The sequence below is a fragment of the Calonectris borealis genome, chromosome 21, assembly GCF_964195595.1.
Source record: "Calonectris borealis chromosome 21, bCalBor7.hap1.2, whole genome shotgun sequence".
In the NCBI taxonomy this organism is placed as follows: Eukaryota; Metazoa; Chordata; class Aves; order Procellariiformes; family Procellariidae; genus Calonectris; species Calonectris borealis.
Genome location: NC_134332.1, coordinates 6,931,960 through 6,955,250, shown reverse-complemented (window position 1 = coordinate 6,955,250; position 23,291 = coordinate 6,931,960). Strand labels below are relative to the sequence as shown.

The 23,291-nt window shown below is 61.4% G+C and overlaps 2 protein-coding genes across 5 annotated transcripts in view; both read right to left on the bottom strand.

Moving 5' to 3' along the window:
- Positions 1-19,723, bottom strand: part of ASS1 (argininosuccinate synthase 1) — a 28,636-nt gene extending 8,913 nt beyond the window's left edge. The window contains exons 1-12 of one of the 4 annotated variants that reach the window (XM_075170523.1): positions 19,674-19,723; positions 17,400-17,562; positions 16,570-16,681; positions 16,050-16,118; positions 15,608-15,796; positions 13,166-13,222; positions 12,632-12,706; positions 9,254-9,324; positions 8,859-8,889; positions 5,028-5,118; positions 3,110-3,194; positions 1,946-2,010 (exon numbers count right to left, since the gene is read on the bottom strand). In XM_075170523.1, the coding sequence (XP_075026624.1) occupies positions 1,946-2,010; positions 3,110-3,194; positions 5,028-5,118; positions 8,859-8,889; positions 9,254-9,324; positions 12,632-12,706; positions 13,166-13,222; positions 15,608-15,796; positions 16,050-16,118; positions 16,570-16,681; positions 17,400-17,562; positions 19,674-19,719 (1,054 nt within the window). In that variant the 5' untranslated portion in view covers positions 19,720-19,723. Of the gene's footprint in view, positions 1-1,945; positions 2,011-3,109; positions 3,195-5,027; positions 5,119-8,858; positions 8,890-9,253; positions 9,325-12,631; positions 12,707-13,165; positions 13,223-15,607; positions 15,797-16,049; positions 16,119-16,569; positions 16,682-17,399; positions 17,563-17,776; positions 17,958-19,673 lie in introns of those variants that run through there. The other 3 variants (XM_075170526.1, XM_075170525.1, XM_075170524.1) reach the window with 3 other exon arrangements.
- Positions 19,724-20,761: 1,038 nt separating this feature from the next.
- The window catches only part of HMCN2 (hemicentin 2), a 37,069-nt gene continuing 34,539 nt past the window's right edge, over positions 20,762-23,291 (bottom strand). The window contains 6 exon segments of the mRNA XM_075170980.1: positions 20,762-21,658; positions 21,786-21,912; positions 22,163-22,282; positions 22,536-22,853; positions 22,980-23,108; positions 23,195-23,257. Of these exon segments, the coding sequence (XP_075027081.1) occupies positions 21,316-21,658; positions 21,786-21,912; positions 22,163-22,282; positions 22,536-22,853; positions 22,980-23,108; positions 23,195-23,257 (1,100 nt within the window). The 3' untranslated portion in view covers positions 20,762-21,315.

Below are 23,291 nucleotides of genomic sequence, written 5' to 3'. Positions count from 1 at the left end.
CTGATTTCATTTACTTCACTTAATTAGCCCCCCTTCGGAGTTAAAAAGATAATTTGATAATGAGGACATGAAAAGGCGGGAGAGGCAGGGCTGGGCTCCTGCTCGCAGCCAAGAGCCCCCAGCCGAGCCGTGCCCCCCCCCCCTCGGCATCCCGTAATTACCCACCCTCCTCCCACTAAAACAAATATGGCAAAATCGAGTTAATAGGGCTTAAAAGTCTGGCACGGGCACGCTCAGCTCGCCCCTCGCCCATTAGGCCTTAACGAAGTTCAATTAGGAGCTTAGTAAAAATCAATGCAAATGAATTTTTCTCTTCCCTGACTCCCCGGGTGCAGGAGGTGAGGGAGAGGAGGCACCTGGCGGGAGCCTTCGCTGCCACCGCCGTGGCCGTGGAGGGCTCTTGCTGTGCTGCTGACTGCCCGTGCCTCAGTTTCCCCTGCAGAGCGGGGTTCCCTGGGGAGAAGGGGTCCCTGTGCTGCCCCGAGGAGCCCCGAGGCGGTGGGAGCAAAGAGCCCCTGGGACCACTGCGCACCACTGGGATTTAAGGGATCATCTCCTCCCACCTGCGAGCCCAGGTCCCGTCTCCTGCCCTGTCGACCCTGACTCCGTTTGGGGTCCAAAATGCTCCTGCAGAGCAATGGTGGGGCCACCCCGAACTGCCCTGCACCCCAAAACCCCCAGGGGGAGGCAGGTACCAGCAGCACCCTCCTGCTCCAGCCCCCTCCGGTGCCAGCTCTCCATCTCCCCTGCAGAGCATCCCTCGGAGCAGATTTCGGAGAGGTTTCTGCTAATCCCAAAGAGCAAAACCGGGGGCAGGATCCTGCTGAAAGCAAGGGGGAAAACCCGCCGCCAAGGTCTTGTCCCCGAGGCGTGTGCACCCCCGCTGTCCCCAGAAAGCCCGGTCCTCCCGCGCCTGCCGGCACACAAACACGGCAGCGATTGCTTGGCAATGTCACGCAGGAGACAGACGTGACAGTTAAATGGGGTTTAGAGAAATTATTAAATGCTGGAAGGGTCACTAGAGCGTGTCAGTGGCTCTTAAAAAAAATAAAATAGATTTTGACAAATTACTCAGCATCCTGCATGCAAATGCGCAGGCTGGTGCGTGCGGTTTGGGATTGGGGGTGGTTTTTTTTTTTCCTTCTTTCGGTTTTAATTCGATTATTCAAACTCAGATCAAATGATTTGGGGTTTTGTTTCTCGCCTTTCGTGGCTGATGCTCTTGCTCTTGCAAAGGGGCCGGTGCCCTGCAGCGGGCTGAGTCTTATCAAAATATTTGCTGATGCCCTGCACGAAAGGCAAGTTTAAAGAAAGGGAGCATCTAATTAGGTATTAACGAGATTTAAAACAAAAGAGGGGGGGCAAGGAGATGGGAAATGATTATGAGCCCTCTCGTTACTTAGTTCTGCACGGGACAGCTCGCTGCCTCCAGAGATTTCCAATGAAGCTGATCCTAATGGATGATCAATACCAAGAGTCACAGCCTTAAAAACACATAGATAAATCAAAGAATTGGCTTTAAAAAAAACCCTCAGTGACTTGAATCAGCCTCCGGCGCTTGGTACCTGCACCATACAGCCCTGCGCTCTCCCGGACCTGCCATGAGCATCCTCCCACGCAAGCCCACAGCTTGGCATTTTTTCGCACTGGGGACAGGTTTCGCCTGAGACCTGGGGTCTCCAGTGGCACCGGGACCCCAGGGCTGGTGCAAACAGTGGCACTGGCAGCGAGCTGGCAGCTGCCTTCATTAGAGACCAGTGAGAACAACCTGTCACAGGGAAATCTCAGTCAAAAGCTGACGGGAAGGGAGCGGTTGAGGGCTGCTGGCATGGCCTGAGCCAGAGCACCCCGGCGATGCTGAGCGCCCACCACGTCCCACCGGGGTTTTCTGTTTTTTTTTCTGTTTTTAGGGTAGGGACAGCACTGCCGGCCGGTGGCCACTCACCTCTGGACTTCATCCCGACGAAGCGGTTCTCCACGATGTCGATGCGCCCGACGCCGTGCTTGCCCCTGCAGAGGAGAAGGGAGGGAGGTTGCAGCAGCCCCAGCCATGCAGTGGGACACAGGCGGCTGCAAGAAGTGGGGGACAATGGGGGGGCACACCCCAAATAACAGCGTGGCCAGCCCCTGAGCAGCACTGGTGACCCTTGGTAGTGACCCCCAGATAGGACATGGGTGACAAGGAGATGGATTTTCTCTCCTTTTCCCATCTTTGCTGTGCCACCAGCCTCTCCATCCTCGCTTGCTGCTGGAAAATAAACGGGGCATGGGGACAGGACACACCGCAGCTGTATTCCCAAAGTCATTTTAAAACGACTTAATTAACGTGTAAATAGAGAACTACATGGAAAAGTTCATTCCCATCCAGCACCGGGGAGAAAAAGGCAAGGCACAAAGGAGGATGGCCAGTGACCGGGTGGCACTTCGCACAGGGTAGGAGGAGTGGGTGCCCTCATGGGTGCTGCTGTATTTTTGGGCAAGCCCCTGGGGATGGCTCTGCCCCAGTGGCAGTAGAAACTGGGCAAGGGGTGGCACAGGGCAGAAAACCCTGAAGGGGTGCTGCTGCTGGAGAGGCAGGGGGAGGACAGGGCAATGGACCCAGCCAGCACATCTCCGTGCCCCAAAAAAGCCAACTCTCCACCCAAAAGGGACACCGAGCCCCCTCGGGCAGGCAGGGCGAGGCAACGCGCCCTGGGATGCAGGAGCTGGGGGTCCGGGACTGAGCTGGGAGCAGAGGCAAAGGGGGCCCTGCAGGCAAGGGATGCCCCAGGGCTGAGCCCCCCGCGGCGGGCAGGGCAGCCCTCACCCAACGGTGCGGCCGGAGCAGAGGGTAAATGCACAGGGTGTAATGGGAGTCCTTAGCCCTTCTTATGCACAGGGAGCACAAACCTTAAATACTCCCCGTGCTCCTGGCCTCGGTGCCCGGCTCTGCTTGCTGGCATGAATGGCACCCAACTGGGACCATCCCACCCTCAGGCTGCTGACCACCATCCCTGAGCATAGGGACGTGCCTGCTGCGAGCATCCCGCTTCCACCCCACCCTGGGGACCCTGCCCTGGTCCCCGCTGCCAGCCGGCGGGCAGGGGGCAGGGGCCAGCGCGGCACTCACGCGATGTCGTTCAGGTACACGAAGAGCTCCAGGGCCGAGCAACGAGTGGCTCCGTCCCCCGCGTTGGTGACCTTCACGGGGACACCTGCGGAGGCAGGGAGGGAGGACGGGCAGGATCAGCCGGTGTCAGGATCCCCCCAGAACATCACCCCCCGGGCGTTAAATAGATGTGACAGATATGAACTCTAAATAACTTCTTAAAAAGGCATATCCAAGCTGGGGCGGGGGGGAGGCGAGGGGAGGGGGACCCACCTCGGGAGAGAAGTGAAATAAATAAATAAAAAAGGCCATAAAAATGTCCGTCCCCCCCCTTTTCCCCTCTCCTCTCCCTCTCTCTTTTTTAGGGCCTGTGAAATTGCAACCAGGCCCTTAACTAATTGAATTTCACGCTCGGCAATTGTCTTACGGCACAGCACCTTCTGTCCCACCAGCCCCTGCCGAGGGGGGGGGCTGACAAATGTGTCCCCCACCCTGCCAGCATGGGGGGGGGGGGTGTCTGGGGGGGACCCCCGCACCGGGGCACGGCTGCTCGCACACGCACACACACGCACCCCGCGGCGGGGCGCTCCCCGCCATGAATTAATTATTGCACCTTCCCCCCCCCCCCCGCCTCCTCTTTTTCCCTTAAATTTTTTTTTTTTTTAAGGGCGCTGGGCAGGAGCGAAGCACGGGGAGAGGGGGGGGGGGATGCTGAATAGAAAGAGGCATTTTTCTTTAGCGGTGTGAAATGAGCAATAAATGTATTAGGAAGCTGACAAGGGGGCTGCGGGGCCCACAAAGAAAAGCGGTGCGGAGTTGGAGGCTAATCCCCCCTCCATCTGCCCTCCTCATTACCATTTAACGCACTATCAGTTGCCAATCAGCCTCAATGCCTCCCTTTCTAGTCTTTATTACGGAGGCGCCCGCGAGAGCCCTGGCTAGTGATGGGGGCTGTCAGCTCCCCCCCCACACCCCCCACCTAAACCCCCTATTTTCCAGGGGTTTATAAACTCAGTTGTAAATTGCTATTAAATGTAACTCGCGGCAATAATGAACCTTAAGCTGCTTCTCGATGCGGGCCCCCCCCCCTTCGCGCCCTCCCCTCGCCCCGGCTCTTTCTATTCGCATCCTCCGCCGGGGTATTGGCCGGGGTCCGCTCGGCGGAGAGCCGACGTTGTCGGGGCCGTTGTTGGCGAAAGCTGCTTAGCCTTTAAAATAGTTAATAATTAGATTAAAACTTCAAATAAATTAACTAGGGACTGAATGGGCTGCTGGGAGGGGGGCTGCTCCTTGCAGGGGGATCATTATAATGGAGCAGGGATGCTGGCGGTGGGGAGGGGGTGCCCCCTCGGAGCAGGGTCTCCCCAGCCCGGGCTGGGCTCGCTGCTGCTGCCAGGATGGATGGTGGCACGGGGATGCCCATGGCTGGCGGAGGTGGGAGATGCTGCCCCGTGTCCCCTCATCAGGTGACGGCTTCGGGGCTGGGCCCTGCCCTGCGTCCCCTGGGATGGGACAGGGCGTCCCTGTCTCCTCCATGTGATGCTGATAGCACCGCTGGCCAAATCCTGCTGGAGCATCTCCCCGGCTGTGACACTGGCTAGGGCCACCTGCGTGTCCCCAGGGCCACTTGCGTGTCCCCAGGGCCACCTGCGTGCCACCCTGCAGGAGAGGGACCCTGTGCCCGCTGCACCTTAATGGCTGGGGCTCCCTTTCTGCTCTCAGGGGGGTCCCCGCAAGCCCCCCGAGACGTGCCCGGACCCTCTGCACACCTCGAATCACCCCAACACGCTGCAGGCACCGTCCCAAGCCCTGATGCCACGAGTCGGGGCTCACCCCGCCTGCCCCCGCCCCGGGGATGCTCCCGGCTGCCGGTGGCCCCGGGTGCTGGCCGGGGAGCGGGGTTTGGCTTCGAGGGGCAGAGGTGCGAGGAGACGCTTACCCCGCTCAAACTCGATCTCCAGCACGTCTGGGGTGTCGGGAGAGGTGGCCGGATCGCGGGTCTTCGTGTAGAGCCCGGGGGGAGCCTGATTCTGCCAGGGCAGAGGGAGAGAAGAGGGAAAGTCAGTGGCGTTGGCACTGCCAACCCCGCCGGCAGCCCCGACCCCGGTGCGCATCCCCCATCCCAAAGCGCGGGGCCGGCACAGCACCGGCGCTTACCGGGGCCCCAGGAACAAAGGGGTTGGAAGAATCAGCCAATTTTTCCCCTCAACTTGATCTCATCTTTTCCTCCGACGCCCCCGCAGCTGGAGGCGGGATGGCTGCGGAGAAGCAAGTCAGGCAGGGAAAAGCGGGACGATGGCAGCGAGCGGCAGGGCGGGCGCCCGCACGTCCCCGCGCCACGGCCAGGCTTATTTGGCGCTGACCGAAAAAACTAATGAGGAGGCCTGACCCCAGCAGGTGCTCCAGGCGCACCGGCTCTTTCATGGTGTCCCCGGGGTTAATACACACGGGGGAAAATAGAGGAACAAAGCAAAAACCCATTTCAGAGCACATCAACCTTTATGTATATTTTTTTTTTTTTTTCCTAGATTTATAGGAAAGAGGCATCTTATCTCCGGCTGAGCTGGGCCACCGGAGGCTCGGGTGCCGACAATGAATTGCCGCAATTGAAGCGTGTACCAAAAGACGGGGGAAAAAAAATATAATAAAAAAAAAAAAAAAAAGCTTTCCGTCCCAGAGAGCAAATGCTTTGCAATTTTGCGTGCCCCCTCGGCACTCACGCACGACGCGGCTGCGTGCACTGGCCCCAAAATGCTTTCGGACCGGTGTTTGCAAAATCCTGTCTCTAAGGGACGCCCCCCTCCTCCCCCAGCCACAGCTCCAGGAGGCGGAGAGGAGGGAAACTGAGGCACAGAGTGGCGGAAAGGCAGCGCCAAGCAAGCGAACCGCAGGGCAAGGCTGGGCCAAAGCTCTCCTTGGCCGACATCGGAGGGAACGTTGCAAAGGAGCCTCCAGCTGAGGGGTCCCCTAAAACCCCAACCTCAAACCCCGTCTGCAAGCAGCTCGGGTGAAGTTGCTCCTGGAAATGTTTTAAGGGGTGATAAACAGGTATTTCCCCACAAAACCCGGCTGGTGAGAGCTGGAGCTCTGGGCATCCCTGGGCGGCGGGGCCCTGCCTGCACCCGGGGCCCTGCCTGCACCACCCACCCGCAGCCTGGCCCGCGCTCCCCCTGCTTCTCCTCTCCTTTTTAAAGAACAACTTTTCTCCTTCTCACTTTTCCTCCCTCCTTCTTTCCAGCGAGGAAAAAAGGACAAGGTAGAAAGCAAGTTTAAAAAAAAAAAAAAAAAAAAGCAAAAGGGATTGCTTTAAAAAAAATTTTAAGCTTTTTTTAAGGGAAAATTAATTTCTCTGCAGAAGTTTTCATCTAAAATTTTTAAAGATGGGAAATAAGCCTTTTAGTGAAAACTTCCTCTTGTTTTTTTTTTGGTCCAATAAACAGCAAAGCCCAATCACTGCCAGCACCCGAGGGCAGCTGTGAGCACCCCTGCCGCCCCCTCCACACCGGGGACCCCCCTCGCCTCACCCCAAACCCCGGGCGCACGTCCCGGCAGCAACCGCAGCCAAGCCCTGGGAATACAGACATAACTACCCCGGCACATGCTCTAGCAAAACCACCCTCAGGTTCCCATTTTATCTCATTTTTGCCCCTTTTCCTTGTTTTAAACAAGAGGCGCTCACGCACGCGCCTCCCCCGTGCCCCCCGCGCACGCACAAATTACACGGGCTGCGGATTTCAATTTTACATCGTCTGGCCTTTCCTAGCCCTGATCACACTTATTAACTAGATGAACCCGCGAGAGATGATGAAAAACTTTGAGTTCAAAAGGAAAGATGGGGGGGCGGGAGGGGAAAAAATACTGGAAAGTATTAAAAACTCTTTACTAAACATTGGAAGTCAAAGTCAGGTAGTTTCCAATTTTCCGAGCCAACTATGAAAACCCCTATTAAATAAAATAACTAAATAGAAATAAAAGTGACATTTGGCTTGCATTCCATCATTACGGTGCGAGTCTGTCCTCTTTTTATTCTCTCTCCTAAAAGCACAGTTCAAATGACAAATAGTTTGTTGCAGTGTATCAATGCCTCCTATTTATCCCTCCCCGCAGGGGGGCTGGTCCTGCAATGTCATCTTTAAAGGGGAGAGAGGGGGGGAGAAAAAAAAAAAAAAAGGAAAAAAAGGGGGGGGAGGAAAGGAAGAGTGTGTGGAAAGGGAGAGAGGGAGGGGGGCAGAAAGAAGCAAGAAAAACGGGGCAAGAAGAGAAGAAATTGGAAGCAAATGGTCCATGAAGTAAACCATGATGCAGAGCTATCGATGCCGCAAATGGTTTATTCATCCGGCTGATATTGTTGTGCCCGGGACTGAATGAACTCTTTCAGAGTGCCATATGAAGTTAAAGCAAGTAAATTTCTATCTTTCTCCGCATTAGCTGCCTCATTGCCCTTCAATCGGGCCTCACAGAGGCAGAAAATAGCTCAACCATCTGCTTTCAAATCCCTGCGTTTGGCAGGTCCCGGGGGTTTGGGGAGGGGACCCCGCCGTGCCTGGCACCCCGGATCCTGCCATCCGGGCTGGGGAAGGGGACAGTGGTGACACCGCGCTCCGGGAAGCCACCTCCCGGCGCTGGCGGAGGGAGAGGTGCGAGCGGAGGATGCTCGGGGATGGGGTCGCTGCTCTGTTCTCTGCTAAACTGGCCCCATTTTCCGAGCTGGCTTTGGGAAGGAAGAGGGCTTGGCAGAGCCTCGGGACCGGGGATCTTCCCGCTGGGTGCGGAGGGGTGGGTCAGGATGGGTGCACCGGGAAGGGCGCGGGTCTGTCTCTTGCTAGCTCCAGCTAGAGGCATGAACACCCATCCCTGTGCCAACCGCTCTCCTGGAGGAGGAGACCCCCCAGAGGACCCGGCTTTGCAAAGCCCGACCCGCAGACACCCCTCCGGAGGGCACCAAAGGGGGAGCGGGACCCCCTCTCCACCTTCCTCTTCCTCACGCCCCCGCCGGAGGCACGTGCCAGCCCAGCCGCAGTGAGCCGGCCGCGGGCCGCTGAGCTCCAGCCGGCTCCTCTCCCTCTCCGCCTGCCTCCCCCTCCTCTCCCCGGATTGTCTAATTAGCACTGATGGATAGTTTAAGTAGCCACCGAGCCTCGAGACCTGCTGGGGCATGAACAGTGCAGGCAGGGGCCGGCATGGCAGCCGGACCACGAGCACTATTCGGAGGCAGCCGGGGCCGGACCCACGCCTCCAGAGCGATGTGCCGCGCTCACCGGCAGCGCCTGGCCGCAGCACCCGCCGCCACCGGGCTCTGGGCCCCATCGGCAACCAGAGCCGCCTGGGAGCCGGTGGTGCCATGGGTGCCCTTGGGGTCTCCAAGCACCACCCCACGCAAGGGGAGGTTTTACCCGGTTTCCCCCCGGATAGTGGGGATGGGAATGGGAGGAGGGCTGGGCGAGCTGCAGGGGACCCAAGCTGCAGGGGCCAGCCCGGACCTCCATCACCTGCCACCAGCCCCTGCTCTCCCACCAGCGCCTCATCTGTCTAATTGCTCCTTTATTGCTGCCCCGTGACATTGTCCCCTCCGGTGTCACCCTGAAACGGTCCCTTCCCCTATTCATGCCGGCGGCAATTAACGTGCCGGGAGAGGCGGAGGGGCCGGGGCGGGCGGCAGGGCCTCCCCGTCGCACACGGCCTGCCGTGAAATTTCCAATTAGGCTGCAAATACACGAGACGCCCTCGGCCCTGTGGCTGCCACGCCGGCCGGGCGGCCGTGATCGATTACCTTGGGGTTCTCCAGGATCCCGGCTTCGTAGCTGTGGCAGGCAGGGAAGGAGAGAGAAGTCACTGCAGCACCTGCAACCCCAAAACCCGCCGGGACGACCCCCCCACTCCCACCACCCCATGAGGATGGGCATGAATACGTGTTATGGATTCCAAGGGCTTTTAGCAGCAACCCTGCAAGGAGCGTCGGGCTTGGGAGAGCCCAGGAGATGGATGCTGGGACGTGGGACGTGGACAACTGGGCAGAAAGGGAGGCTGGAGGTTTGGGGGTCACCCTTGGCCAGCATGTGGTGGGGCAGCCTGGGACTCTGGAGATGGGAAGGACTGAGGGGGGATCGGGGCCCCAGGCTCTGGGTCCTTACCCCACAGGAGCTCCCTGCCCGCCCGGCCTCTCACCTGATGTGCATGAGGTTTTCATCCATGCTCCAGGGCGTCTGGGGCGTCACGGGCACCGGGATCCCGTGTTTCTGCCGAGAGAAGGGGAGTGGTGCTGAGCGAGCCCACGGGGACAGCCAGCCCCCGCCGGCACCGGCTCCTGCTGGGATCAGCCCCAACGGCGCAAAGGCACAACCCATGGCCACCAGCAAGGTGGCACGGAGCAAGGTGGACATCCGTGTCCCTGACCCTGAGCAACATCAGCTCCCACCACGAGGGCCACCTTGATGGGGACGTCAGGGACACGGTGCGGCTGGGAGGAGAACGGTCACCCCAGCCCTGCCACGAGCTGAGAGGGAGCCCCCGAGCACCCCATGAACCCAAGCGATGGAGACGCCGGCACGGACGTTGTGTGCTTTTTCTAGGTCCAGGTCCAGGACGGTGCATTCCCCCAGCTTAGCTCCTCATCGAGGGGAGGTGACACAGGGACAGAGATCCCCAAAACCACAGGCTGCTCTCCAGCCTAAACAGGACTGATGCTCTGCTGCGAGGGGACAGCACGGGCGTCCCCACAGCCTCGTGCAAACACGTGGTGATGCAGACACGCGGCCCACGGGGCGGCAGGCGTTCCCCTGAGCCCAGGCATCCCGAGCGCGCCCTGCCCGGGGACGCACGGCCCCGCACCGGCTGCCTCCCCGGCGCAGCGCACGGCGCCGAGCCCAGCTCCCTAACAAGGTCACCGGCGCGCTCAATTATCCGCTGACATTTCAATGGGGGAAATTGCCTGTGAAGGCGAGGTGAATACGCGGGGGAATTAGCGGGAGAGGCGACGGCGGCAAGCTAACAACCAGAGCCAGCGAGGACGTCACCCACCCTGCCGGCATGCCGAGCCACGATGTCCCAGCTGCAGGACAGCCTCGGCGAGCCAGGGCTGGAGGCGGCGGTGGCTGCGGGTTCCCACCGTGCCTCGGTGTGTTCGTATAGCCTATACATCGGCAAGCGGCCCTGCCATTTCAGTGTCACCACAGCAGGGACCTCAGGCTTGGCCAGGAGGAGAGGAGCAGGGGCTGAGCAGAGGCTCCTTGTTTGCCGGGAAGAAGGGAAGGAAACACTTGTGCTTGCTAAATCACCGTCCTCAACCCATCACCTGAGATTGCAGCAAGGTCCTGAGATACCTCCTAAGGCTGCAGGAGGACTAACTCAGCCCTGCTCCTGGGGGAACATTGCCCCAAGCTCATGGGTCCTAGTTCACTGGTCCCAAAGCACGCTTCCAGTGTGGGACCCCCCCAGGACCTCCATCCCAGGCTTTGGAAGCGGGCGCTGGGCAGCCTTCTCCTCCTCAACCCAGGCCCCTCTGCAGCCTCTCCTGCCCGCAGACCTTGGGGCAGAGCTGGCAGGGCACGTCTGCGCTTCACACAGGCTTCAAAACACAAGATTGGGCTTGCTGGGAGGGCAAAATGCTGCCTGCTGGGTGCAAGTGCTGGGGAGCACCCGGCTTCTCCAGGAAAGAGCAAGAAGATGCCTCTCCCCATCCCGTCCCTCGGACGGGTGGAGCTGCAGGTGCCTCCTAACCCCCCCCGAATAATGCCAGGGGAGACCGAGGGCTGGGGGACAGACCTCAGCCCCGCCTGGGGTCAGACCACGCTCCCATCAGCACCCATCCCCATGTCCTCATCCCAGTGCCCTCATGGATGTTGGCAGAGCAGGTTTCACTTTAGTTAATTAAAGCCAAGCAATTAATGCTGAGTGCTGTTTACCCCGATGGGCCGCACTCAGCAGCATGGGGCTGGGGGGGCCGTGCCCTCTGACGGGCTCTCCCCGTGCCATCGGTCACACCCATCTCACCCGGGATGTATAAACGCGTCCTTCAGACCCGAACACCCACCGATCGCGAGCCGTGAGCCCCAGTTGATTTATTTTCCCGGGCAGCCCTTTCCTCCTCTGCCTCCTCCTGGCAGTGGGGAAGCCCGTGCTCCCCAGCCCATCCTCGCCCCACGTTATCACTGCAAAGGGCATCCTCCAAGTCCAGACCCACGTCCCAACAACCGCCGAGCCCAGGCAGCCTCCAACGGGGCCAAACGTGCCGTGACCGAGGAGAGATCTTGCTTTCAGAGCACAGCCCTGATGAGCTCCATCCTGCCCGGCTCTGCCCAAGGCGATGGTTCATCCTGGAGCAGCATCCAGGAGAGCTTCACCTTGCTCATCAAGGTGTTTCAGCCTCAGCTGGTTGTGGGGACGAAGGAGGTGCTGGGGCGGCTTAGTGCCAGAGCAAGGCTGGCTCCAGCAGCAAATCTACATCAAGAGCTGTGCCGTGCTGGCACAGATCCCCACTTTCCCTGGCAGCAACCGAGCCCCAAACATCACCACGTTATAACTCCCTGAGCACCAAGGCCACCACATCCAAGGGCTGAAAGGACCTGGCCACGCATCTCCCTCTCCTGAGCGTGCAAAAGAAGGGAAACCCACTTTTTCTTAATGCCTAACATAACCAGAGACCGAGAGGCACAACAAACCCTCAGCCCCAACCTTTCCTCTTTGAATGGGGCCCCAATCCATTTCATTTCCCTTTTTTCCCCCTTTCCAAACAAAAAAAACCCACCCAAACAAAACCCCCAAACCCAAAACACATGTTCCATTTTCCATATAATAAAACCGCGGCACTCTTAATAACTCCCCTATTTGACAATTTGTTTGGCAACATATGGAAAGCTCTCGTAAACTCGCCCCTTCATAATACAACGGCAGATGGCAAACACAATCCTCAACACGCCGCTCTCGGCGGCCCTAATGGGCTCGGAGGGCTCCTCGCCCCGCTCTGCATCCCTCCGGCTCTGCATCCCTCCGGCTCTGCATCCCTCCGGCTCTGCACCTCGCCTTCCCAGAGATTACCCAGGCAGCTTCGACGGCAGCTATTTAAAAACTGAAGCAATTTTCTGGTTTATGCACAGAGCTGCCTTTTCCCTTTTGATTGATTGAGCTGAGTTGTCAAGCATTTCCATGAAGTCGCTAAAAAAGAAAGGTACCCTGGTGGGCACGTAAAAACCTGATGCAAAACTTCTAATATGTTTTATTGCAACTTGTACTTCAAAAAGGAAAGGACAACAAAGGCGAATGTATTTGCTTTGTCTGTTAGGCAAGTCAGGGAACTGGGACCTGTTTCCTTGGAAAACGGGTTACAATTAATAGCCAGGTAATTACGGGGCTTTTAAAAGGAAGGAGAGAAAAAAAACATACAGAGGGGAAAAAAAACCCTGACCAGAAGGCTCCAGCATGGTGCTGCGGGGATGTCGTGCAGGGTCGCTGCTGTCACCAGCCAAGCCATGGTGAGCATCCCGCGGCCACCCCGAGCATCCCGCGGCCACCCCGAGCATCCTGCGGCCACCCCGAGCTGGCTCCTACCTTGGCGTAGTCCATCAGCTCGCGGCGCCCGGGGAAGCGCTGGTAAAACTCAGGCAGCCTCCACGGTGCGACGACCTGGCAGGAGGGCAGGAGTGTGAGACAAGAAGCACCCAGCCCCCTTCAGCCCCTGACCCCCTTTTGCCCCTTGGCACCATCCCAGGCTCCCCACGGGAGAGGGCTCCGGGCAGCCCCAGGGAGCTGGGACCCACAGGGTGCTGGTCCCCCAGCCGAAATTTAATCTCCCCACCCAAGGGAGGAGTAACCCAAACCCCTGACCCTGGATGCAGCATCGATTATCTGGCAGTTGCCTTGGTACTGTTTCCTCTGTGGCCTCGTAGCATTTGGGGTAAAAATAGGTCAATTAAGGATCATTACAGCCCCCTCAAATGCCAAAACGTCGCTTTGTGCAGCTGGCAGCTTGTTAAAGCGAGGCACGGCCGCTCGCATCGGTGTTAAAGTAAAATTCCCCACCAGCTGGGGAGGGGGCCAGGAGCCCGGCGGTGGGGCCCCAGGGGACAATTTTGGGTGCCTTACCTTGATGTTAGGACACAGGGCGTAGCAGGTGAGCTCAAACCGAACCTGGTCGTTGCCCTGAAACACGAAGGGGAGATGCTGAGGGCTCACCCCGCACCGGGGCAGGTGAGGACCTGCCGTTTCCCTGCTCCCGGCTGCTCTCCCTGCGCAGGGATGGGACCAAAATCCCCCAGCTGGGAGCTGGAGGGGACACCTCTCGGGGACTCGGCTCTGGCCAGCACATGGGACAAGCCACTTCATGGGAAAAACCTCCCAGCCCATGGCTCGGGAGACCCTCGGCTGAGCGGGCGTTTGCAAATCCCTGCGAGAGCCAGCAGCCAGGAGGGACGTCCAGCTGGTGCTACCAGGGACTTCATAGACCGAGGCTCTGTGTGCAAGAGGGGGGTCACACCTATTCTCCCAGTAACGACACTGGGATGGGATTGCTGGCTATTTTCACTGGAAAAGCAAGGCCTGAGGCTGAGGACCCCCCTATCCCCTCCATTCCCCCCGCACGGAGGGCGGCAGGGGAGGGTAATGGATGGCAGGACCTGGGCCGGGTCTGTCCCATGAAGTCATTCCTGGTCCCTCTCCATGGCTGGTTTGAACCCAAAACGGTCTTTCCTGGTGCTCCTGATAGAACTGGGCACCGAGTGATCAAAACCCCGATGCAGCTCATCCACCCGGCTCCGCGGGAGCCCGACTGACCCCGGGCCAGCCAAGAGCCATGCTCTCCCCTGGGCTGGCACTCCTAAAAACAGAACTAGTGGAAACCCAGATTTGGGTATTTTTCCTTCTGCAGGAATCAGAGGACACATGGAGGGAGAAGGTGAGGGGGGAGGAAGACCACGATGTCCAGGAGGATGCAGCAGCTCATAATTAAATAGCTCTGAACCTCCCTTTATCTTAATTGGCCCGTGCTGATGAGGTCCCGCTAATGAGGCCAGGTAGTCGGGAAGGGGCGAGGAGCGAGCCTGGGAGTTATTAGCACTTCCAAGGGAATAGCGCTCACCAAAGCCTATTTTCCACCAGCACCAAGGGGCGTAAGGACCCCCCCTCCCCTCCTCTTGGCCCCGGCCTGGAGGATACATTTACAGCCGGGCTGGGAAATCCCTGAGGACTATTACACGCAGGCGAGCACATCCACCAGAGCACTCATTTCCCTTACAGCCCAAAACAAGTCCATCTGCTCCGGCAGCGGGGACACCGCAGATGGCCCGCATTTAAGTCACCGCAGCCAGGGACGGGGCGCAGCCGGGTCGAGTTACCCACGGTCGGTCCCTGCCTGCGCCTGCGGCTTAATGGCTTGGGGAGCGGGCAGAGCCTGGGGAGCAGCCGAGGGTGCCCCTGCGAGCGGGGCCGGCTGGTGCTGGTGGCACCCAGGAGCGGACAGGACATCATTGTGCCAGGGTTGCGTTACTCCAGGGCACCCTTGAGTGGGTGCTCTCAAGAGGGGGCTGCTGCGGAAGGGGTGCGGGGAAGCCATCGCAGCAGGAGCAAGAGTTATTTCAGCCACAAAGCCCCACAGCCCCCCCAGCTGCCCCTCTGCCCCATCTCCCTGGCGCCGGCACGTCCCTCCGCTATCCCCTGGCTGCATCCAACATCCCCCTTCTAGCAGGGTCCTCTGCCATAGCTGGGGACCCCCAAACCCAGCCCCCCAAACCCAGCCCCTCGCACTGAGACCCCCTCCAGGTGGGCACCTTGCCTTTGCCCCTGGGCCAAGACGGGCACGATCTACGCTTTGGGTCCTGGTGGGACGGGGAGGAGGAGGCATCCGGCAGATCCTGGGTGCATGCACAGCACCCAATGGCCCCACAGATGCAGCTGGGACCGGCTGGCCTTATGGCCTCTGGCGACAGTGTCATCCTGTCCCGGGTGTCCCCGCAGTGGGCTGGGCAGCGTGCGGGCAGGGGCTGGAGGTGCCAGCGGGTGGCCCTCGGTCACATCACGCGGGTCTCACGCTCCCCGTGGAGGATTCCCCCCTCTCCGGGCAGGGGCTGGCCCCGAGCATCCTTTCCACGGTCTCTGGCTGCCTCTAGCGGCAAAGGGTCCTCCCTGCGGCCGGCGGCGACGGGGACAGCCGGGGTGGGGACAGGGTTGGGGACAGGGACCGGGACAGCCGCATCCTGCCCGAGGTGCCCCGAAACGCCCCGGGCGGTGCTGGCTCAGCCCCAGCCGGGTCCTGGCCCGGCCAGCCCCTGCCCGTAACAGCTTTTAGAAAGCTCCTGCCGAAAGTGGGGGGTTCGGCTGTGACCCGAGCCTTCCCGACAGGGAGAGGGAACCGAAATCGGGCACAGAAATCCCAGAAGCGAGAAGGAAATGTTGAAACGCTTCCCCGCAGAGCACCCACAAAATGCCCTGTGCACCCCTCCTGGCACCCACAGCTTGGCCAAGAGACTGTCTGCGTCCCCCCGTCCAAGCACCCCATGCCATCCCCACTCCGGTGCCGCCATCCTCCCTCACCTTGCCGGTGGCCCCATGGGCGACGTACTGGGCTCCCTCCCCTTGGGCGATCTCCACCAGCTTGCGGGCGATGCAGGGCCGTGCCAGCGCGGTGCCCAGCAGGTACCGGTCCTCGTAGAGAGCGTTGGCCTGCACCGCCGGCCAGATGAACTCCTCCACGAACTCCCTGCTGATGTCCTCGATGTAAACCTGCCGGGATGGAGGGAGCCCCATGATGGGAGGGTGGCTGGGGGGGGATCCCGCTCCTCTGGGTCTTTGGGGATGGCATAGGGGCTTTGGGGTCTCCCTTTTCCTAGATGCTGCTAAAAGGCTTTGGTGCAAAACCTCTGGAAAAGGGATTCATCACTGGCACTGTCCCCCCCACCACGGTGGCACCAGCCCCAGGACTCAGCCCCACAGCAGGGAGCAGGGGGGGCTCAGAGCTCCCTGGGCACCCTGTTACCTTCTTGGCCCCCAGCGCCAGCGCTTTCTTTCGTGCTGCCTCAAAATCTTCCTTCTGCCCGATGTTGGCCTGGAAGGGGGGGAGAAAAACAAGACTAAGTTTGAAAGGAGACCACAAAACCCAGTACAAGCCCAGCCCGGCGTATGGCATCATGCAAGGCATGGCAGAGCCTGAGCTGGCTGGGCTTGAGGCCACCCAGGATGGGCAGGAGGGGGGTTGCCCCCTGAAACAGCGTACCTCGGGGCCATACTTTCCCCTGCCAAGCCCTTAGCTCTGCCCCGATGCGCTGCCCTCATTAGCAGAGGGTCATTTGCTGGCAGGCACAGGCTGTGCCACACAGGGCTGGCAGCTCAGCAGAGCAGCACCCGGGCTGGGCGATGGTTAACCAGCTAGAGCGGGGTCACCGCCACGGCCACGCCCCGTCACCCACCCCAGGTCCCCAGACCTATGCCCCAGCGCCCCCTTCACCCCCAGCCCCCGGGGACAGGGTCCATGTGGCAGGGCTCGGCGCGGGGCTCACCAGGTAGGCGATGACGTCGTAGCCCTGCTCCTTCAGCCACACCAGGATGCAGGAGGTGTCGAGGCCACCGCTGTAGGCGAGGACCACTGTGCCCTTGGGCTGAGCCATGGCGCTGGCAAAGCAAAGGGAAAGGGGTTCACGATGGCTCCAAACCCTCCCCTGAATGTCAGCCTGTTCTTGCTCGGCGCAGGGATGCTGCAGCCACCAGCCGTGACACCCTCCCCGGTGTCCCTGAACTGGCCACGGGGCCGTCACGGTCCAGCCGGGCGCTGAGGGCAGCCAAGGGTGAGGGGTCTCCCAGGGATGGAATATTCTGGGCAAAACAAACGTTATCCAGGGGATGAATAACCAGGAGGCAAGAAGCAAAGCCCACGGCAAACTAAACACTCGGCACCGGCAGTGGCTTGGGGGAGTGTGTGGTAGAGCCGCCGGTGCTGGGACAAGCTCCCCAATTAAAACACGGGCTCCCAGGATTGCTCTCACTCACAGGCAGGGAGAGCTGCTGTCATCGGGTGCCAGGTGCTCCCCCGGGCGCAGGGCCACGGGCAGCACACCGCGCCGGGGCGCGCTCAGCCCGGGTCTGCCAGGGGCACCAGGCTGGGGGCAGCGAGCAGCAGGCAGCGCGGAAGGGGACTCGCTGCGACGTTGGGAGGGATCAGTTGGACCAAGAGCCCTCTGGGGCTGCAAGGAGCAGGGGGGAGGGCTGGGGGCAGGAGGAAAAGCCATGGCACCGCAGCCACGTCCAGGGAGGGCACGCTGCCCGCGTGCCAGCCAGTGAATCCAGTGGCAGATGGGTGATGGAGGAACAACCGGGGCCGCTTTACTCTTACCTTTGCTCCACGCAACTCTCACTGTGGCAACCCCTGCACAGCCTGCCCCACGCTCTGCAAGCACCCTGCAATGCCGGGGGGCCAGGTCTCAGATGCAGGCGCCCAGCCGCAGCAGAGATGCAGCTCGATGCCTTGCTCGGGCATGACCCGGTACGTTGCAGCCCTGTGCCAGCACAGAGGAGCTGCCGTGGCAGACGGGCGCAGCCACCCACCGGCTCAGCCCCGAGCACCCACCGGTACTGCCGGGTGTGCGATAGCTGCAGGGCTGGGATGCTCGGCAGCATCTCCCAGAGCCCAGCCTCAAGTCTAATTAATGCTTATTGGGCGTTCGTCCTAATTACACTGCCCCGTGTTTCCTGCCCGCGTGAAACACCTACGTGGGGATTCGATGCCCCTCACCCTTCGGCCGAGGATATCCAGGACTTCATCCAACAACAGGAGATGGTGAAGAACGTGGCAGCCTGGAGCTCAGTGGGAGGGACGGGGATCCCACCGTGGGAAGGGGCTCGGGGCCGTCCCTGCGGTCCCCGGGCCGGACTGTGAATCCCAGGGCTCCGTGAAGAGGCGATGCCAGCTGACCCTTGGCCGGGGAAGGCGGGCGGCAGAGCCGGCCAAATCCCAGCCTGAGCAACTTCCATGCTGCCACTGCCAAGTCAGCACAATCCTGCTCCTGCTTTTGCGGGCAGGGACGGCGCCACGCCGAGCTCCTCCAGGCTGGCCCACCCAGCACCTTTCACAGCGGGATGCGGTTACGCCGCCCCAGCAGCCCGGTCCTGCCAGTGTGGTGTGGGGCCAGCGTCCCACGGGGCATGGCTTGGAGCGGGCTCAGGTGCAGGATCTGGCCTGCTGCTGCCGGTTTCGTGCTGAAGAGCAAAGGGGTCTGGCAGCCCTGTAACCGCGACTCGGCTCCCTGAGCCTGCCCGCGCCCGTCGGGCTGCCTGCGCAGGCGGTGCGGGCAGCACCCAGCGCCCAGACTTGTGCAACCAGCGTTTCCCTATCCTCGGGGCCCCGTGGGTGTGCCGAGCTGGGCCCCTGCCCGGGGAGGCTCAGCCATTCCCTTCCTCACCGGGGCATTTACAGGAAGGCAGTCACAGTTCCCGAAAGGGCCCAGCCCAAGCATGACGCTGCACCCGCAGCTCCTCGCTGGGAAAATTCCCTTCTTTACCCCCAAAACTCATCCCCGCTGCAGCCGCCAGTATCGCCATCGCCACTACCAGCCTGACTAAGCACCTCTGAGACCGGGCACGCTCGCTTCACGAGTGGCCTGGCAGCGTGTAGAGGAAACGCCTCCAACTCTTGCCTGCTCAGACATGTTATGTTGCCCACGCAATGCCCGAGAGATCCGGGGCATCTTGCCCTGGGGACGCATCCTGCATCCTAGGAACGGTGCAGGGCTACCAGCGTTTCCAGTTCTGGAAACAGGGCTCGTGCCAAGCCCGCCTGCCCAGGAAGGGAGAGCCCCGAAGTTTTGGCGTTAGGTGGTAATAAAGCAGAGCAAACAAAGCTCAGCGAAGGGGAAATGTGGTGGGACTTTCTCAGCCCTGATTATTATTCTGTAGCCATTTCCGTGTGAGTTGGGGCAGGGTTTTTACCAGAGCGACTCCGGCTGCTCTGCTCCGCAGGAACACTATGCTTTTGTTTTTAAAACCAAGGGAGGGAAAAAAAAAAAAGTGGAGAGGAATAAAAAGCTTAAAACTTTGGTAAAGAGAGGAACTGCCTTCGCCAGCCGGGCTGGAAGAGCAGCCTCTGCCCCGGCGAGCGCTGCCTGCGGGCTGGGATGGGGCAGGCAGCCCGGGCAGGCTCCCCGGGGGTCCCTGCAGCAGAGGCATGCGGGGATGTGCTCGCTGGTGCTGGGGTTTGCCTCAGCATCATTCCTCCACCTCGTGGGGGTCCCATCCTGGCCCCCCAGCATCCCCAGAGCAGAGTGGGGAGGTGCTGCCAGCCGAGGTTCCAGCTCCCCTCCCTGGGGGTGGCCAAGCCCAGGGTCCCCATCGGGGAGATGGAACTCACTTGCCACCCCCACCCGCCGCTTCCAAAACTGAGCTAGAAGGGGCTTGACTGCAGCCTGCACCTCCCAGTTCTGGGAAGGGGCTGGGAAGGGGCTGGGACCCCCCTGCCCTGCTCCTGCAGGGACCAGCGAGCCCTTCTCCAGCACCTAGGGGTGGGGGAGGCCCTGGGGTGGGTGGAGGGGGAACAGCCAGGGACAGGAGGCCAGGTCCCCAAGGCAAAGGACCCCCTGTCCCCTTGCTCCCCCCATGCCATGTCCGCACTTACCCACTCCCCGGCTGCCCTCGGCGCTCCGGTCCGGTGCCTGGAGCATCCTCCGCCTCCTCCTCCTCCCTTATAGCCGGGCGTGGGCAGGCGGAGCCGCTCCAGGACTGTCCCCTCCGTGGGCACCATCCCCAGGCGAGGCCCTGCCCTCCGCCTGCCCGCAGGGCGCACGGGTAGAAATGGGGGGGCAGCTTGCACCCCGAGCTGGGATGGAGATTCTGCACCGGCCCCAGCCCGCTGCACCGCTGCTCTAGGTGCTGTCACCCGTGTCCCCCCAGGCCTGAGCTCCTCAGCAGCCTCCACAGAGCACCGAGGGGGTACCCAGCCTTCGGGGACCCCACAGAGCCACCTGCCACGGGGGGTGGGAAAATGGGGGGGCAGAGGGGAGCCGGTGCCCAGCTGCTCTGTGACCGCCCGGCTTTCCTCACCGGCACGGTGTGCCAGAGGAAGGTTGAATTTATTTGAAACTCCATCAGAAGGAGAAGCGAGAGCCCGGGTGGGCAGGAGGGGATGGGGCAGGGGGCTGTGCACGGGGCAAAACCACCTTTCCCCCTTGCACGGGCCCAGGGGACCCCAGACCAGCAGCAGATGTGGCCTTGGGGGACAGGAAACCCCTAACCCAAAGGACAGGGCCTTTTGGGGGAATCTCAGTGCCCCCACACGGGCGCAGCAAGAGCGAGCGCCAGTGACGGGACCTGACCGCAGCACCCTCACCTGGGTGCACAGCTATCATCAGAACCGATGGCCCAAACCTGGGGACGCGTGGACTCAGGTCCTCAGGGCCAGCACCCCCCATCCCTCCAGCCAGCACCACGGAATAGCACTGAAATGGCATTTTTGGGAACAACCTCCGCCTGCACTACGTGCACAAAGGCCACATCCTGCTCTCGCTGACCAAGGGACCCGAGGCTGGGGCAGGATCAGACCTTCAGGTGCTGGACATTGGCCCTTTGGCGTTGCCACATCCAGACAATCTCCCTTCTACGGTCCAAGGTCACCCAGGGAGGTGCCCAAAGCTCCGGGAAGTCAGGGCTGCTGCTAGGGCAGCCCCCTCCCGCACGCTGAAGGAAGCTGCTTTCTTCAGGCACAGCTGATATTTATCCACAAAACACCTTTATTTGGAACAAAACCATAAATAAATAAGTGTGCATAGAAACCAAGTGGATTAAAAAAAAATTGAACACAAGGCTATTTCAATTTAATACGTGCTTAATGCCGGGGTGCTCTGCGTCCTCCCCAGCCCAGGGGACCCCGCCCTGTACCCCAGCAGGGCCCTCACCAGCGGCTGTCACCCAACTCGTTTCCCCCCCACCTCTATCTGGGGGCTGATCGCGGCCAAGGCCGTCTAGAGCTGTGTTTGCTCCGGGGCCGCCGGTGCGAGTTGCGGGGTTGCAACAAAACCTGCTGTTTGCAAGAGGCTGGCGGGACATCTTGTCCCCCCCCCAGGACCCTGCTGAGTCAGGGACTGGCCCCGGGTGAAGGCAACGCAGGCAGGGGCTGCTGGGGGGCAGGGGAAAGCAAGGGGGTGTCCAGGGTGGGAGAGGAAAGGTGCAAGCTCAGCTGTCCCTGAGCCATGTGCCCCCACCTCGGTGGCGAGGGACAGGAGGAGATGTGACCCCGCGTCCCCTCCTGTCCCTCGGCTGTGTCAGTAGGGGTAGGGCGAGACAGAGATGATGAGGAGGAAGATGCTGGGTGCCCGCTGTCCGCCCGGGGCCAGCGCCTGCACCTTGAGGCGGTGGGTGCTGGGGTCCCGCAGCGGGCGCAGGGTAAAGACGATGCCGCGGCCCCGCTCGGTGCGGAGGGCGAAGGGGCTGCCGGGCTCCCGCTCCAGCAGCGTGAAGACGGGGCGGTGGTGGAGGGCAGTGCCCGGGGCGAGGTGCACCACGTCACGGCCGGCGGCGATGCCGAGGGGCAGGGTGAGCAGCTGGTACTGCAGCGTGGGGGGGCCAGCCGAGCCGCAGTCTGGGGTACAGCGCCCAACACACACCCTGCACGAGAGCCGGGGGGGGGATGCGGGACGCGGTGGGGTGTCAGGAGCAGCTAGGACACCCTAGGTCCACGGTGCCACAAGAATGAGTGTGGGACGGGCACCCCTGACCCCGCAGCATGACTCACCCAGCCCTGGAGCCCCTCCGGTACCCAGCTGGGCACGGCACATCCACGCACTGGGCAGCTCCGCGGGTGTTGAAGCACATCTGGCTCGAGCCACACTGGATTGTGCCCTCTGCGCACTCATCCATGTCTGCGGGCAGAGAGGGGACAGCTCTGAGGGTGCTGGGGTGCCCATGTGTCCCAGGCGGAGATGGGGATTCAAACCCCAGCTCCGACACCTTCCCACCCCCAGCCTGGGGTCTCAGACACTGGGGCAGTGAGACTGAAGCACCCAGGCTTGCAGCCCCAAAGGGACGACATCCAGGGCACCGTGGGGACTGGGTTCACACCCCGAGGGACGCAGGCATCCCACCAGGGCAGGGCATCACCCCCACACTGACCGTGGCAGGTCTTCCCGTCGGGCAGCAGCCGGTAGCCGGGGGGGCAGATGCAGCGGTAGCTGCCCAGGCTGTTCCTGCACTCGTGCTGGCACTGGTTCAGCATCTGGCACTCGTCAAGGTCTGCGGGACAAGAGGGGTGAAGCCAAGCGAGGAAGCGTCGGTTCCCTCCGGTGCCCGCTGCCCTGGGGCAGCCTGGCTCTCGCCTCCCCTTCCCAGCACAGCCAAGCCCAGGGAGACCCTGACCCCACAAACAGGGGTGCAAACAAAATGGGAAACGGGGCAGCAACGGGCACAGGAGCTGCCTTTTGGGCACAAAGTGGCCTCCAAACTCCTTGCAAAGCCCTTCCCCAACATTCCCCCCATGCACACTCACCGGTGCAGGTGCCGTTCCTCTTGACGAAGCCCATGGGGCAGGGGGGGCCCCGGGCACCCAGCCCCGCAGCCTTTGCCACCCGGCGGAGGGCGAGCTGGGTGTAGAAGGACGCTCCCCGTGGGCTGCTCGGCCTCAGCCAGTGCAGGGGGGGGTCCTGGGGGGTGCTGCCCGTCATGCCCCCTCCATCCACCCCTGCTGTGCCACACTCGCTGCCCGGTGGCAGGGTCCTGCCGGGGGGGCACAGGCACTCGTAGGAGCCCCGCAGGTTGCGACACTCAAAGGCGCACGGCGGAGGAGACTGCAGGCACTCGTTTACATCTGATGGAGGAAAGAGCTGGGGAGTTGCAGCTGGATAGGGAAACTGAGGCTGGAGCAGGGTAGGGGAGTGTCCGTGGCCCCGCACCCTGTGCCCGAGGTAGTGTCCCCCGAGACCCCAGCTCGTACCCAAGCATGGCCAGCCAGCACCCAGCGAGCGGTACCCGGGAGGGCAGGCGCAGCGATACGTCCCCGCGGCGTTCCGGCAGAGCTGGTTGTATCGGCAGGTGTGGGACCCCTCGGCACATTCATCAATATCTGGGGAGCAGAGAGGGGACAGGGAGGTGGCACCATGCAGCTGGTGCCCCTCGCCATCCTCATGCCCCCCTCAGGAGGGTCCGTACCAAGGCAGTACAGCTGCTGCGGGCCCAGGACGAATCCCGGTGGGCACTGGTCTCTGTCGGCCCCTGGGAATCAAGCAGACGTGGCTGAGAAGGGACG